This window comes from Juglans microcarpa x Juglans regia, chromosome 3D (genome assembly GCF_004785595.1).
Source record: "Juglans microcarpa x Juglans regia isolate MS1-56 chromosome 3D, Jm3101_v1.0, whole genome shotgun sequence".
Lineage (NCBI taxonomy): Eukaryota > Viridiplantae > Streptophyta > Magnoliopsida > Fagales > Juglandaceae > Juglans > Juglans microcarpa x Juglans regia.
In genome coordinates, this window is record NC_054598.1 from 24,013,436 (window position 1) to 24,030,045 (window position 16,610).

Consider the following 16,610-nt stretch of genomic DNA (forward strand, 5'->3'; position numbering starts at 1 on the left):
CAACGACAGAGAAATAAAGAAAATCAGGTCAAAGAAACCTACTCACCGGGAAAAGTGATAAGAGTAATCAATATTTAATACGGGGTATGCCACACCTCGAGCAATAGGATTGAATAACTTCATGCACACTTTTAAATTTAACATGGCGAGGAAACCAAACAAACACTATTCCTAACTAACTTGAAGAAATCCAAAAAAACAGAACATTGTATCTATCAAGCCATCAATATTTCGAGCAATCATAAATCATACAATTTCAACGCAGTAAAAGCCGTCCAAGCATCTTATGCTCAACATAAATTCAAAGTTTTATCAATCCTAGAATTCGAAGTTCTCCATTTAACCTTTATTTCAATGGGCCCAGCCCTCTCTTAGATCAAGTATTCGAGAACCCTAAGCCCTTCATTAACCCGTCTTTAAAACATTCCATTTTTAATATATATACCATGACCTCCCCTATAATGATCATGTATACATCCTGGCTCTTTTTCTTATATCGTGGGTAACGATTGGGCGTAAAACTTTGTTACAAGCAATACTTGGCTTTGCATACTTGTCCTTACCACAGCAATCTCTAACCTTCACCAGTAGAGAGGCAACAACTATGGTATAAGAGTGTTATCGTCCCATCTGAACTCGTTGATGCCCAGCGTTAATTCAGAGGATATCATTCCATCATTTCACGCTTCTAAGTGATCAGGGAACTCCATTGAGATAATGCCCCAAGCCTTACTCGGGTTTTGCCTGCTTGCTTACGCGGTAAGACCACTTCCCTTACTCAATGTGGTCATGCTACTGCTGTGCAGAGAGCCTTCTAACATTCAGGCGGGCTCTCACAAAAGTTACTCATTGTTGACTGTTAACGTCGTGTTTTGCACGACTTTGGGCCAGCTCCGACAACTCGGGTCTTCGGTGACAAACCTGCAAAAGACAAAGAGAAGTGCAACTTAGAGAGGGCGACTTAGGGGTTGGGTAACCTTCGATGCCCAAGTTAATAAATATTCTTGGAAGTTTTTAAATAAGTAAAGGAGTCTCAAAATTAGAGAGACATTCTCGTACCTGGGATCTACTACTTCTACTATAACTCAAGGGGGATAGTTAATAAATATTCGCACTGTTCCTTGTGTTAGAATCTTTAAATGCGACATGGCTCTGCGACGGCGTCAATAATATGGCATGTTGCCTGGGTGATGGAGCCATTAATGCGGCATGTTTCTCCAACCTCCTTCTCTCAGACCATCTTTTTCATGGTCTGTTGATATCCTCCATGTCAGTAGATCAAAGGCTCCCCGCATACTACACCTGTTATGTGGGCGGGCACTTGAGGGATGGACACTACTGGAGGGATCTTCAGATCAATGAGTCTCATCTCTTGCAGTACTATCCCTCCTGCAAGTTGCGCCCAGAGGACTTTTCCCATGGGCCGGGTTGGGAACTATTTGTCCTGGGCTGGGTCTTTGATCTTTTTCTCTTTTATCCGCAGGCATCTTGGGCTTAATGAGGGAAATTCCCTTACAGTTACCCCGCTAATTCTCATCGGAAGAGTACGGTGGGAATTTTATCATTATTAGAACTCGCCTCACCACTAAGGCTGGGATCCGTTTTTTGACGTGCGCATCGCTCTGAAGTCTAGGGAGGCTTCCGTTGGTTGGTAATCTTGGAAGCGTTTCCCATCTTCCTTCGTAGGCTCACCTTTTGATAACGTCTTTTCAAGTTCATTAATGAGAGGACGTCAGGCGACTCTTTGTGTTTGCGCCACTTCGTAGACTATATTCTCAAAATTTGAAAAGGCACGTGCTTCCCCTATTGCCACGTTGTGTGAAAGACTAACCATCGCCTTCCCCTTATATAAAGTAGGAGTGGGGTGTGGATTTTGTCTACTGCGTTGTAATCGCCCTGCTATTTTAGTTTTCTCGATTTTTCTTTCCTCTACCCAATCTTCTTTGCTATCTCATACATTGGTGGTGATGGATTTTGAAAAACCTACTCAACCCAATGTTTTTGGTACAAGTTCTACTAACACTGGATCGTTGTTTGGGGGTAGTGGATGGCGCTAAAGTACCACAAAACCAATGTTGGCTTCATTGGCCCTCACTTACCAAGTATCGGAGTCAACATTTTTCGAAGTTCCTAGCTCTAATGAAGGTGCCATCGATGTAGAGGATCATTCCACAAGGGTGGCCCTATTTCCTTTCATGTTTACATGCAGCCTGAGGCTGCCCTTCCCTCACCCTTTTCCCGACCTTCTGGACCGCCTAGGTCTGGCTCCTTCCCAACTGCACACGAACGCTTGGAGACTAATGATGTGCTACAATCTTATCTGGCGGCGCGCTTTGCTGGAATCCTTCCCAGACGATGTGGATCTTACTGGTCATGAGATCTTTCTTGCCCATAAGGTAATATGGCAAAAGGGGAATGTCTGCAGTTTTAGGGTGATACACGCTCTAGTCACCTTGCAACCGAGGTATTGCAAAGTGAAAGACTGCTCTCCTAAATTCTTCTTCATGTCTGGCCGCAGATGGGAGTTTCCAACAGGCACGTGAACCGACGCGAGTTCCCAATACGAACGAACTGAGGGAAGGTCCCGGAGGACAAGGTTGCAAGTCTGTCAGCTACTTCCTACGTAGCGCGACGTATCGCGGTTGTCCGAGAATGGGTGCAGAATAATCTTGAAAGCATCTTCTCCGAAGTAATCATTTCCGAGGAGAGCTTAAGAAGTTCTCTACCTCCCCTGGGCCACCTTCCTTCCGATGATAGGGTGATCGTCGCCCGACCTCAAGTTGCCCTTGCTTGGAAGCACTACTTGGATCTTCCCCCGTTGGACAGGGGAAAGAAAACTCTCCAAAAGGGTGCCCAGATTAAGAGCAAGCCTTCTTCTGGGACTCGGAATCTTCCACTGTGGGAGTTGGTTATCTTGGAGGCCAGCCATCCCATTGTTACAGCGACTCGGACGATGGTGCCGGCGAGTGAAATGGCTAGTGATCCTTTCGTAACATCATTATTCTTGATGAGGGGTAGCATTCTTCTTCATGGATCTCCCCTTCTTCTTCGTCTCATTCCGCCATTGGTAGTCACTCCCTCGAGGCTGTTGACAAAGGGGTAGTGGCGGCTACTTCCAGCAACTGCATAGATATAAAGGACTGCACAGGAGGCAAATACCTCCAGGATGTTATAGTCCGCGAGGGTTTGAAGAGTCCAGTCGCGGACCCGCTTGCCCAGGCTGAGCACTCAAAAAGGGATGATGCCCCTCTGGATGTTATAGTTGGTGAGGGTTTGCACTACGAGCCTCCCTTCTAGGCCGAGCACCCAATAGAGGAAGATCCCTTTCTGAATGTTGTAATTGGCTCTGATCTGGAGGGTTTGTGCAGGGACCAGTTTGCTCTTCCTGAAGTAGTTGTAGAATCATCTGAAGTCGAGGGTTCTGTGGAGGTTCCCCCTCCTTTGTCTCAGATGGCAACGGAGGGGAGTATTGAGGAGGCCATCGGTCGTGTCGTTAAGTGTTTGTCTAGCTTCTTACATGAGGTTTGATTGTTCATTTCTTGTCTTTGTCCTTTCTTTCTTGCCTTTGAGCCTTACTGATCGCTGGATGTCGATTATTTTATAGCCAGGGTACTTCTCGGCTAGTAGCTTTTATCGTGGATGGTCAGGAGGCTGTCGTGCAATAGAATCTAGGTCTTCGTTCGGTGACTAGAGTTTCCCTTGATTGTGCTCGCGGTGAGAGGGAAGAGAGGGAGTTGTTGGTGTACGAGTTGGAGAGGACGCGGCTCGACCTGGCAGACAAGCGCAAGAGGATGAGGAAGTTGGAGTGCCGCCGGAAGAAGTGCAAGAGGAAGGGGAAGAAGGAGAAGGAAAAATTGGAGAGGCTTAACTAAAGTCATCAGGATGACTTATCCCGTATGCAAGAAGTCGCGCTCTCCTCAAAGAGGCAGCTGAAGTTGTTCCGGAGAAGCTGTGATGAAGCATGGGGACTTGGGATCGTCGAGGGCTGTAAATCAATGCAGGCCTTCCTCCTGGAGAGTTCGGAGCTATGTTTGAGGTCTTTCACAAAGTATTTGTAGGGCCTTGTGCTCAACAAGATTCCTACCATCACAACGACCTTCGAAGCCAACCGCGATATGGGAAGAAAGGAGATGTTTGATGCTTTCCCGGATCTAGTTGTTCCCGCTCCAGTCGTTGCAGTGTAGGATAACCCTGCTCCCGCTACTACCGAGGCTGGTATTTTCGGTGCTGAGACTTAATGTACCCGGATAATCCTGCTTCATTGCTTTGTTCTTCCCTTTTAGTTGTACACATGTACCTGTAAATTTGTCATCCAGCGACTTGTATCTATTAATTAGTAACAATACATTGCTTTTTCTTTACGCTTTTCTTTGACTCTTCTTTTCTGAATGTTTTCTCTTCTCTACTTTGATGACCGGCCCGAGGGAATTTGGCTTAGGAGTTCGCATAGCTTCTACCCATCCTGTCAGTCGGTCATGCTGCACTTGTTCGTCTCTTCTGGACAGCCGTCCTCGGGACATGGCTATTGGTTTTGTTGTTTATGCCCTCCCAGTTTATATGTACCCGCTTGCTTTAGCCATGCTCCAAACTACTCGTTATTTAGTCGGTTATACTTTGTTGTGTTGATGACCATGTTCAACCATGCCTTCTCAATTATTTTGCTCCTTCTTTTCATGTGCCCGTAACCTGGGGCCAGGTTTGAGGATTCCTATTCCACCCTGCTGGCATCCAGTTTAACCCTGCCGACCTTGCTAGCCGATAGGGGTTATCATACTATTTTCGCATTTCTCCACATTCACCGTTCTCCCTACTACACCGTTGTTGCCCCTTGTTATTAATGCTTGTGCCTTTTGTCCCGGTATTTAGAAAGTTCACAAACTCGATCTACTTTTGCTTGTTGACACTGTGCGGCTTTCTATGGGACACTGTTTCACTTCCGGAGATTCTTCTTACTTCGGGCAGCCAAGAGACTAAGCCCACACTCTACTGGGGAGAGGTTGGGCTGCCTCAAATCAGCCCGCCCCTTTTGGTTCCCCAAAGAGGTAACTTCTTTGGACAGTCGCTGGGCGATTATGCTCTTTTCACTGTGATTGGAGTCGGGGTAAATTTCGGGCCTCCTCGAGGGCTAAACCCGCTCTCCTCTGTGGAAGGACAAGGCAACATTTAGGCCTACCTTTCCCTATAGTATTATACTGGTAGGTAAGTCGTTCGGACAGTCTGTTACTGAAGCCACTTCCGCTCGTTAACATCATAGGGAAAGGTAACATTTTGGGCCAGGCTAGCATTGAACCCACTCTTCGTTCCCAGCAGAGGTCGAGGTAAGTATTCAAGTGGCCTCAAGGGCTAAACTCACTATCCTCCATAGGAGGGACAAGGCAACCTTGTGAGATCTCTAGTTTTTGCTTGTGTTTATAATTTCATATATTTTTAATTAAATGTGTTATTTTAATTATGTTGGTTGTGTTATTTTATGATATTTTATTTATGCAAATTTTTTTTTTTTTTGGTATATTTTTTGAGCTTGTTTATTGTAGTGTTTTTATTGGGCTTGTGTTTGCGTGATTCTGAATGTGGGCCATGTGAGTTGTGTGTGTGTTCTGTTTTTGACCCAGCCCGTGTGTGTGTGTGTGTGTGTTGTGTTTAAGCCCGAAGCCCAGCCCGTAGCCCAACCCATGTGCAAGCAAAGCCCAACCCGTGCGTAAGTGAACCCAGCCCCCTCATTTAGCTAAACGGCGTTGTTTTGGAAGAAAACCCCTTAGGGTTCCATCTCTTTCCCCCTTGCGCCGCTCGACCTTCTTCCTCATTCTTCTTCCTTCTATCTTCTTCCTGCAACTTCTTCTTCCAGCAGCTGCTGCCATCGCCGTGTAGACCTTAGTCACGCACTTCATCCTCCAGCCGCCACCTTCTCCTTCCATTGTTCTACTCGGTGTCGTTCGGCTGGGAATTTCTGAAGAGCTGCTGTCCAGCTGCAGCTCCACGCGGCCACCACTTTCCACCTTGAGCTTCCTAGCTTGCCTTCGTGTCCTTCGGCAACGCCTTCCCGCATCTACTGTCAAGCCATCACTTCACCTCGCGACCCTCTCTGCCACACATCTCCTCCACGGCTTGAGCTGCCGTTTTCACCATTCTTCCACCCGTGCAACACGCGGCCTCTCAAACCACCATTCTTGGCCTATAAATAGGCCACGGGTCCTACAAATAAAACCTTCCGAAATCCTCATCTTCCCTTTCTCGCTTAAGCATTTTGTATCTCTTGGTATTTTGAGATTTGTTCTATATTTTTGTTGGTGAATCCGAGAGGTTGTGTTGTGTGATTTTTCCTTGGCTATTGGACCATCCCCGTGAGTCACCCGTGTATTTAACTTGTAATTTTACCCAAATCCGTGAGTTAAGAGTCTTTTTGGCATTGCTCCGCCGTGAGTTCCGCTGTGTGCCGCCGTTGTGCCGCCACCTTGAGCAACGCCCCTTTTGCTTGATCTTCCAGATTTATTTTCCATCTTCGTGTGTATGTAATTTTCCAGTTTTATAATAATATAGTTATAATTAAACTGTTGATTTTGTTGGTCTGTTGGAATTGGGCCTTGGGCCGTTGAAGTATTGGGTTGTAATTGTTAATTGGAGTTGTTGGAATTGGGCCTTGAGCCGAATTGGAGGACGGGATTACGCGTGTGGTTATGAACTGTATTTTTGTAATTATTGTGAAATTGTAAATGAGATATTTAAATGTATTCCAATAAACTGTTGTAATGCATAATTATCGTAATAAATTGTACTGTAATGTCACGTTGTCTGTTTGAAATTGTGACTAAATATGTGGGTGCGTGTGTATCACGACCCCAAGCCGAGATGGGGCATTATCTCGGTGGAACTCCTCTGGTCACTCTGGAGCGTAACAGACTGACGTGACGTCCCCTGAGTTGTCGCAAGGTGACGACGGGAACAGACGAGATGGTAACGCTCTCGTACCTTATGTTATTTCCTGTCTTTAATTTATCTGTCGGATGACTGTATAATCCTTGTAAAGTTATTTTACTGTTTTTGAACAAATTTTGGTACTTAATAAAGAAAGACCTTTTCATTTCTCCACTGCAAATATTATTTTGTACACTTATTGCATATTATACACACTTTGAGCATTGGTCGTTAGGGTGCGTGATCCGTGTGGTCAACATCCCGGTGTCACGAACTTCACAAAAATAACACGTGGGGGTTGAGGGCGCCACAAACCTTTAGGCCTACCCCCATAGTACCCCGCAGAAAAGTAAGTTATTCAGACAGTTTGTTATTACACCCACTCCTGCTTGTTAACGCTTACTAGGAAGGTACAGTTTTCGATTTCAAGTAACTGAGGACTAACCCACACTCCATCGTGAGAGGGATAAGGCATCTTTCAGGCCTACATTTCCCTTTGGTATCCTGGGGGGAGGTAAATTCAGACAATGATATAGCTGGCCACTCTTCGTCACGATTGGAGTTGGGGTAAGCTATTCGAGTTGCCAGGGGTCATGACCCATTTTCCATCGTGAGAGGGGTAGAGTAGCCTTCAGCCTAGTTCTCCCCTTCAATCCCACAGGAGCTATGTTGTTCGGGCAGTTTGAGACTGGATCCGCACCCACTCGTTGATATCACAGAAAAGGTAAGTGTTGGGTTATACTGGTGTTAATCCCACTTTTCATTACGGCAAAGGTTGGGGTAATTTATTCAAGGAGTTGTGAGGCTGATCCTGCTCTCCGCTAGGGGAGGAATAAGGTAACCCTAGGGCCTACCTTTTCCTATGCTATCCTGCAGGGAGGTACATTATTCGGGCAGCTTGTGACTGGACCTGTACCCACACCCGCAAGGAAGGTAAGCCTTCATCTTCAGGCTACCGAAGGCTGGCCCGTACTCTATCACGGGAGGGATAAGGCAACCTTTAGGCCTACCTTTCCATATGGTGCCCTGCGGGGAGGTAATTATTAATTTGCTGATGACCTTGTCGCCGTAGATTTTGTAAGTCACACACTTTCTTGTTGGCGCTTTGCTGGTAATATGAAAGTGGGAGGTAGATGTTTTGCACTGTCCTAAAAAATCGCATTCTCATTAAATTTAAAGAAAGTACATGCTAGATAAAGAGATATTACAAAAACCAAGGAAAACAGAGTTTCTGGCCGATGAGGCTATTGTCCACCCTTCCTTCTAGCGTCGTGCACTGCCCCTTACTCCCCCTTGAGACTGGCAGGGCAAGTTGTAGATGGAGGCCTATCATGGCTCCTCTGGTGGTGCTCGGCCTACTCTATCCTGGTAATGTCATCCGTGGCGGGCCCACCATCCTTCTCTTTGGCTCTTGGATATGCATTCTCTTGTTAAGACTTGCTCACCTCAGAATTCCCCCACTCCCTGGGGAGTTGGAAACTTCATTTTGAGGTGGTAGGTCGATGTGATGACCTGTAAGCTGTTAAGGGTGGGCCTCCCGATAATGGCGTTTTATGACGACAGAGTCTTTACTACCAGGAAGTCAACCATGACAGGGACGGATAGCGTGATGGTTCCCACAAGGTTGGACCACACTTCCGGAGAAACTTTCAAGGGCATGGGTGCCAGATGCAGCCGAGCGGTCTCTATGCCCATTCTGGCAAAGGCTCCCCAGAACAGAATGTCCTTGGAACTCCCGTTATTGATAAGGATTATGCGGGTGGTGAAGTTAGCGACAAGTATAATAACAACTAGTGCATCATCTTGGGGGTATAGAACCCCCTCTTCGTCGACCTTCGTGAATGAGATGGCGGGGGTAGAGTCACTCCTTCGATGTTTAGCATGATGACACTCAGCTGAGTACACCTCATGATATCAAGCACTCCTAGCATGCGCTTTCCTACTTGAAGAGGTAACACCCCCGCCCACGAATCCTCCAGCTATGGTTTGAATTTCTCCAAGTGGGAGCTCCTGCCTTAGAGATGAACGAGCATGATTTGGCTGCAGTTCTCTTATCATTGGCCGCCATTGAGAACTGTTTGTCTGCCTGTGCTGGTTGCCTCGATCCCAGCTCCTTTCTCCCGACCCTCCCTTTCTTTCCTACTCCAGTCTTCGGGTCGGGGAGTGGCGTCGCTTCTACTGCTTCGCATATTCCCTTCTTCCTTGCGGGAAGAAGTAGACCTTGGTATTGTGCGAGGTTGACCGATGGTATGTGTAGTAGCGGCATGTTACTCCCTGATCGTCCTCCCTTTGTGCGATGTGAGTGTAAACCTCATGTATGGCGAACATGGGCCGGTCGTACCGTGGTCTTGATCCCCTTGCTAGGACTTCCTCTCGTTGCTTTTCTTGGGAGCTCTTTCCCATTTCTCGTGGGGCTTAGTCTTGGTCAAGACCTTCACCCTTTTCTTTGCACGCTCCACTTCCTTCCTCCGTGGCTCCTTCAATGCTCGAAGAGTGTCTTTTGCGTTGATGAATTCATGAAGAGTGTCCATGAATTCTCACAACATCACATGAGTCCTTCTTGCCAACTCTGCCATAAACTGGGATCGTGGCCAAACTCCTCCGAGCAGCACCGCCAATATTATCTTCTCGTCCTGGTCGTCGATGGTCATGCGCTTCTTGTTGAACCGAGATAGGTAGGACTTCAAGATTTCATCCTCTGTTTGTTTGACAGTGAGGAGGTACGCCACCAGACGTCGCCTCTTTTGACTGGACATAAACTAGGTTAGGAACTGGCCAGTTCGCCAAAATTGTTCACTGATCAAGGTGCTAGTGACCCGAACCAAACAAGTGTGGACCCCTTCAGGGTTAGTGGAAACGCTCTACAAGCTACTTCTCCGAGGAAGCCATACAGCGTCATGTGAGCTCTGAAAGTTTCCAGGTGCTTAAGAGGGTCCCTTCTTCCATCATATATCTCCATAGCATGGACCCTTGACTTTGGTGGTAAAGGTACCACCATTACTTCTTGTGTATAGAGTAGACCCGTGCTTGTGAGCAACTGGTCTACTATTGACGACGTACCTCCCTTCCTCGCTATCTCCTCGTATTTTCTTTTGAGGTTATGGAGCTCGTCCTGCATGTTCTTATGCTCCTCTTCTTTATTAGGTCCAGCTTGCGTGTTCTGAGACCCCACATGCTCACTGTCGCCGGATACTGCTTTGTCGTCATGTTCCTGCTGAGGTTTTCAGAGTTCCTCGTTTTCCTTGCGAAGTGTTTGCACTTCGCCGGTTAGGTTCGTTACCCATTCTTCTATAATTTTCAACCTTACTTCCATGGCTTCTCTCATGTTTCTCCTAAGTTGCTCGGAATGGATTATCGCTAGCATGAGAAAGACAAGCCAGATCTATTACGATCCCACAGACGAAGCCACTGTTAACGCCATGTTTCCCACGCCTTTGGACCAGGCTCCGACAGCTCAAGTCTTTGGTAACAAACCTGCAAAAGAAGGAGAGAAGTGCAACTTGGATAGGGCGACCTAGGGGCTGGGTAACATCCAATGCCCAAGTTAGTAAATATTCTTAGAAGTTTTTAAATAAGTAAATGAGTCACTGAATCAGAGAGACATTCTCGTACTTGGGATCTGCTACTTATACTATAAGTCAGGGGGATAGATTGTGCATGCCTCCACGAAGTCTGCGTCCTTCGCACTGTTCCTTATGTCAGAATTTTTAAATGCGACGTGGCTCTGTGACAGCGTCATTCATGTGGCGTGTTGCCAGGGTAGTGGAGCCATTAATGCGGTGTGGTTCTCCGACCTCCTTCTCTCAAACTATCTTCTTCATGGTCCGTTGATATCCTTCATGTCAATAGATCAAAGGCTCCTTGCATATTACGTATGCTATGTGGGCAGACACTTGAGGGCTAGACACTGCTCGAGGGGTCTTCGAATCGACAAGTCTCATTCCTTGTAGCGTCATCCCTTCTGCAGGTTGCACCCAGAGGACTTTTCCTTTGGGCTGGGTTGGGAACTATTTGGACTGGACTTTTGATCTTACTTCTTTTTCATCCACAGGCGTCTTAGGCTTAGTGGGAAAAATCCCCTTACACAGACCATACACTAAATAAAAGTATGTAAATTATTTAAACACCTGCTCTTCTAACTCTATAGTGCCGACCAGTAAATTTCTCTCATCCGTTCTCATTGTCTCGTCTCTCTCATCTTCTTTCATCGCACATAATCTTTTAGTTTAATCAACTCTTTATTTTTCACACCTTATATATATTACAAAGTTTATACACTATCTCTCATACATTCACAAACGGTCGTACCATTTGAAATCATTGTTTTTATTTAATAATAATATAGATACAACTCATTTTCACAACCTTTTACGCAACCATATTTAAATTAATGACGTTTTTGTAAAATAATTTGTACAACTACCACCTCAAAATGCCATGCGGTGGTGGGCTGATGGTGAGAAACGACATTGACATGGAGTGGGTGGCTTGCGACAAAGGTCGACGGTACCTAAAAAGGGAGAGAAAAATTAGGGGTGTTTTTGTTTTCTGCCAATATCGATCATTCTATTTACGTATAACCCATTAAATGCAACCTTTTTTGAAAAATAGCAATGGCATTAAATGGTGTCGTTTTGTTATTTCTTTTAGAGAAATACTTAGTTATAAAAAGATTATATAAAAAGAAATCTACAAACTGACGTGACTTGATGTGATTTGTCAGATTATAAAATTACTTTTATTGCGAAATAGATCTAATGGATATCATAAAACCATATCAATTTGTAAATTTACTTTTGTGAATCCATTTGTCTCTGTAGTAGTTCTCTTTCTTTTATTGTAAAAGTTATAAAAAGTAATATATATATATATATATATATATATATATAATATGTATTAGAGGGTTATAAATTTAGGGCGGGTTTATATCCAAATAAGTAGGGGTGTAAAAAAAAAGAGACCAGACCGGACCGATCCGGTGGGTTTGGTTTGGTCCGGCACTGATTATATTTTTCTTAAAACCGGTCAAAATAGATCCGATTTCATTTGTTTTTCTAAAACCGGATTGGATCGAACCGTACCCGTTCATATATATATATATCATAGTTTTTTATATTGTATATAATTTTTATATATAATATATAGTTATATATAAATTATTTTTGTATTATATGATAAGTTACTAATTAATATAATATTAAATTTTAAAATCTTATATCATTATAGTCTATTGTATTAATAGTTATACTAATACTATATCACTATATATTATAATAATATAATATACTATAATCTATTATCACTATAGTACTATATACTATAATGTATTATTATATATATAATATAGTATATTAAAATCAGACCAGAATCGGTAAAACCAGAAGTACCGATTTAGGAGTGTAACCGATGCATAATCGGTTCTTAAAAATACAAAACCGGTACATACCCGTTCGATTCTAAATTTTGTTCAAAACCATACCAAACCGAACCGGTTATACTCTTACAAATAAGAACCTGAAATTAAGAAGCTTAAATGCCGGTTGATTGTGCAATCATAGTTATCCATTTTACGGTTTTGAGATTTTTAATCTTGAACCACCAACCACGGCATCAATAAGATGCAAGAGAACAAACGAAGGATAGGTCATATGTTCCAATATATGATGGTTTCCACACCAATTGCGAGGAAAGTAAACAAAACTAGTACAAAATCCCCCAATTTTTTACAAAACATTGCAAAAATTGAACTTATGTCCCAACTAGAAAGTAAACAAAACAAATATAAATCCCATAATCCCACTTGCCTAAAATAAGTAAATTAATCCATGATGAGCCACTTAAATCCATATAGCATTCTCAAAATGGACTTGTAATATAAAAAAAAAAAAAAAGGAGTTTTGCTTAGCTCCATTAAAGCAGCTGAAGAATTAAATGTTGATATTGCAGGCGAAGCAACAGTGACTCTATGTCCTATGGAGCCTCTGCAGTGACTGGATGGTCTCAGCAATATCTTCATTTTCCATGATAGTCTGTAGCCATTTGCTGAAACAACTAGGCATTGTTGTGGCATCTAGGATTCAGGTCCTTAAAACGTAAGTTTATATATGGAAATTGAGCATATCCCTGGCACATTAAGGAACCAGCAAGCTTATCACAATTTAAACATATGAAGATACTGAATAATTTAACAAAGCAGAAAGGAAAGAGAATAATAAAATCTACCTGAAGAATTGTTGAACAACATGGTTAAATTATAGGTACAAGCTCTGGGGCACATGCTTTTTACTCCTACAAAGTGATTACATAATATAACACGCACAAACGGAGATGCAACTGCAGCTGCCTCAAGAAAGCACATGTATGTAGGATCTGCCAGCTAGTGTGCAACTAAACTGTTCAATTGACATCCTGAACACACCAACCTGCATATATACCGCCACCATAAAGATACAGGTAAAGCATAAGGTAAAGGGTCCGTAGCAGAGGAGTCTTCGAATCTTTAAGACATTTTGTAACATTTAAAAGATGGTTGTGCTTCGTAAGGAAGCCACATTCGGGCAATTAATGATCTCATTATATGTGTCTTTATTTTATTTTATTTTATTTTTATACAAGGTTGGTGGGGGGTTTTGAACCCAAGTTTTCTATTTGGAGAACCGGATCATATGCCATAAGGCCATCATGCTCTTGGCTGTCTTCACTTGATTTAATTGTGCACAGTTGCAAATTGTTTTGTTTCACTTCCTATGCCATATGTAGGGAGTTTGGTTCATACTGTCGAAGTTTGATTAGTATGTGGAAATACCAGATATACTCCCTACCTATGAAATATCTCGATCTTCCTTCAGGAGCCTTCTAAGGCTAATTCTACTTGTGATGGTGTGATTGAAAAAATTGATTAAAGGTTGACTTGTTGGAAGAGGATGCACAAGTTAAAAGGGGTGGGATAGGTGAAGAATAAAAATTCACCTGGTTAACTGGTGGGCAGGAGACTTGAGTGGCTGATTTATTGGAAGTCTTTGGTGGCTCTCCATAGTAGAATCTCAATTTCCTCATGAAAACTCATTACTAGAGTTTGGCGCCCTCACATACTTCTATAGTTTATTGAACTCTATAGGATTAAGTGATGAAGGCACAGATGAGATTCTTTGAAGCCTCTCAAAGGAGGAGAAATTCATTGTACGTTCATGAGGTCCTCACTATACAGGAGAGCATTCCCTTTCCTTGGAAAAAACATTTGGAGGAGTAAGGCGCTATTAAAAGAGGTCTCCTTTACCTAGACAGCATCCTTGAGGAAGATGCGAATCACGAACAACCTAAGGAAGCATCCGCTTGATACTTCATTGTGAGGTTGCCAAGAGCCCTGTGAAATGCTTCTCTCATAAAGTGGGGTTAACATGGGTTATGCCAAGAAGACTTTTTTGCAAGTTAGAGAAATTTTTATTACCATATATATATTATATATATATATATAAATCCTAACAAAATGGACTTCAAACTCTTGACTAACTGAAAATGAAAAAATATTTTGGAAAATATCTGAAAACACCTAGTTTCTTTTCCTTTAGTTCATTGACTATATACCTATTGTTTTGACAGATTAGGAACAAGAACCTTGCTCGCTGTTATAGCGTGAATCTCAGGAATCGACTACATGGAATTTTATTCATCTTTTCTATATCGTATCATATACGGAACACTAAATTTATACAAAAAAAAAAAAAATAGAAAAAAAATATCTAATTTACATTCTTCTACCTTCAGAACTCACGCCTTAAACTCAGCATCAAATAATCTTGAACAAGAATAAAATCTTCAAGATAATGAGTTGATTAACCTGGGCTTCGGCAAAACTCCCTTTGCGCTAAGATCAACGGCGATGGCAACATAGGAGAAGGGTGCTCCAAAAGCGGGTTTCCAACTCACTCGGAGCCAGCGAGCAAAGCCGTCGTCCTCGTCTGCATAGCAATAAGAACATTGTGCCACGTGTTCACCCTGGAATGGGCTTTTCCGTGCAAACCCACGTTCAAGTCCGCCAGATCCTCCGACTTCACCTTCACCACCTCCTCGGGGTCCGCGCCGTCTAGCATGTAAATGAGGCACGAGCAGAATCCCTTCGATATCTCCGAGTCGCTGTCTGCTCTAAATCTCACCCGCCCAAGCTTGTCCAACTCGGCCTCCACCCACACCTGGGTGGTGCACCCCGTGACTCGATTCTCCGGCGCTCGAGCCGAATCGCCTAATGGGGGAAGGAGCGCCGCGTAGTGCAAGAGCCGCTTGACGCGGTCGATTGGCTCCGGGAGAGACCTGAACTCGGCTACGACGCGGCGGAGCCTATCGGCGACGAGATCGGAGCAAGCTAAAGTGGTGTCCGTTGCCGTTAAGCAAGAAGCGGAGAAACTAGGGAGTCGAGAGTCCGATTCCGACGAGGAATCGAAACGGGAGTTGTGAATGCATTTCAAAGGCATGAACGCGAGGTTTCTGGATTTAAAATCATTGCGCTTGGGCCTGGGGTAGTTATAGAGATTTGGTAACATCACGGGGCCAGAAGAAGAAGAAGAAGAGGAGGAGAGAGGAACTCTTGGAATGAAGGGAGAAGAGATCATGTTGGGACAGAGAGAAAGAGAGAGAGAGAGAGAGAGAGAGGAATCAAAAGGCAAGAAATGTAAGAAAAAGAGTAGAGAGGAAGGCGGAAATGAAATGGGAGAGCTGGTAAAACGGATAATATCCTTGAAACGGGCACCTATTCCGAATCCATGCCCGTCTCCGTGTCGGAGTCTGTGCCTCTGCGTGCTACGTGAATCAGAATCAGAATCCGAATCCGAATCATTAGGTAGCTAATTCTCAATTCATCTATCCATCTATTTATATACATAACATACAAGGAAGGAAACCAGATGGTCGGAGGTTTGTGGGGCCCCATGACCACCTGGGCCCAGACACTGACAACGTGCAAAACTATGAAAATAAGAGAAAAGACATATTTACCGATAATATATATCTATCTATCATATTTATTTATATAAAGAAAAACACAACAATTTCTTTTTTTTTTTTTTTTTGAAAAATATGTGCAAATATTATAATATAAAGATCAAATAGCGTTTAGATTTTCCAAGGGGATGACTATTGACTATTATGCTTTCGAAGTTCAAGTTTGATTTGAAAACGTGTACGTTTGGGTGATTTCTGCATTAATGTCCATGAATCGCAATGCATTATTCTGCAGAACCCTCTAGAAATAAAGACAGACAGACAGACAGACAGACACTTGCGAAATTGAATTCCAGAAACAAATTAGAGTGGGAGAAGTAATTAGGTCCGTGTGCGTTAAAGAAAATTTTTGATTACTACTCATATATGTCTTCTCTTACTTTATTGAGATTTGGATGTTTTAGATTTTTTTATTTTAAATTAATATAAAAATAGAGACGTAAAATGATACAGTTGTAAAGTGTTTAAATATTATTTACTCTTTTTTAAAAAATAGTGGAGATTACAATTAAAATATTAAATTTTTTTATATAAATTTCATATTTTTTTAAAAAAAAAACGTAAAATTTATATAATTTAAAGATTGTAAATATCATTAATCATGATTAAAATCCCAATATTCCACGAGCCTCGCGTTTTCACGAGCATCGCGTTTTAGAGCTTTCACGTTAAGATGCAAAATCTGAATTATGATGTCTTTGTAA

The 16,610-nt window shown here is 43.1% G+C and overlaps 1 protein-coding gene across 1 annotated transcript; it reads right to left on the reverse strand.

Moving 5' to 3' along the window:
* Positions 1-12,546: 12,546 nt before the first annotated feature.
* On the reverse strand, positions 12,547-15,758 carry LOC121256303 (sufE-like protein 2, chloroplastic). Its single transcript, XM_041157047.1, has 3 exons — positions 14,750-15,758; positions 13,135-13,334; positions 12,547-13,035 (listed from the first exon to the last, which is right to left on the reverse strand). The coding sequence occupies exon 1, from the start codon at positions 15,516-15,518 to the stop codon at positions 14,835-14,837; it is 684 nt and encodes a 227-aa protein (XP_041012981.1). The 5' UTR covers positions 15,519-15,758; the 3' UTR covers positions 12,547-13,035; positions 13,135-13,334; positions 14,750-14,834.
* Between the last annotated feature and the right edge of the window lie 852 nt (positions 15,759-16,610).

Bases quoted from the DNA above. Each gene is read 5' to 3' on its own strand.
- LOC121256303 (XM_041157047.1), bottom strand. From the start codon at position 15,518: ATGATCTCTTCTCCCTTCATTCCAAGAGTTCCTCTCTCCTCCTCTTCT.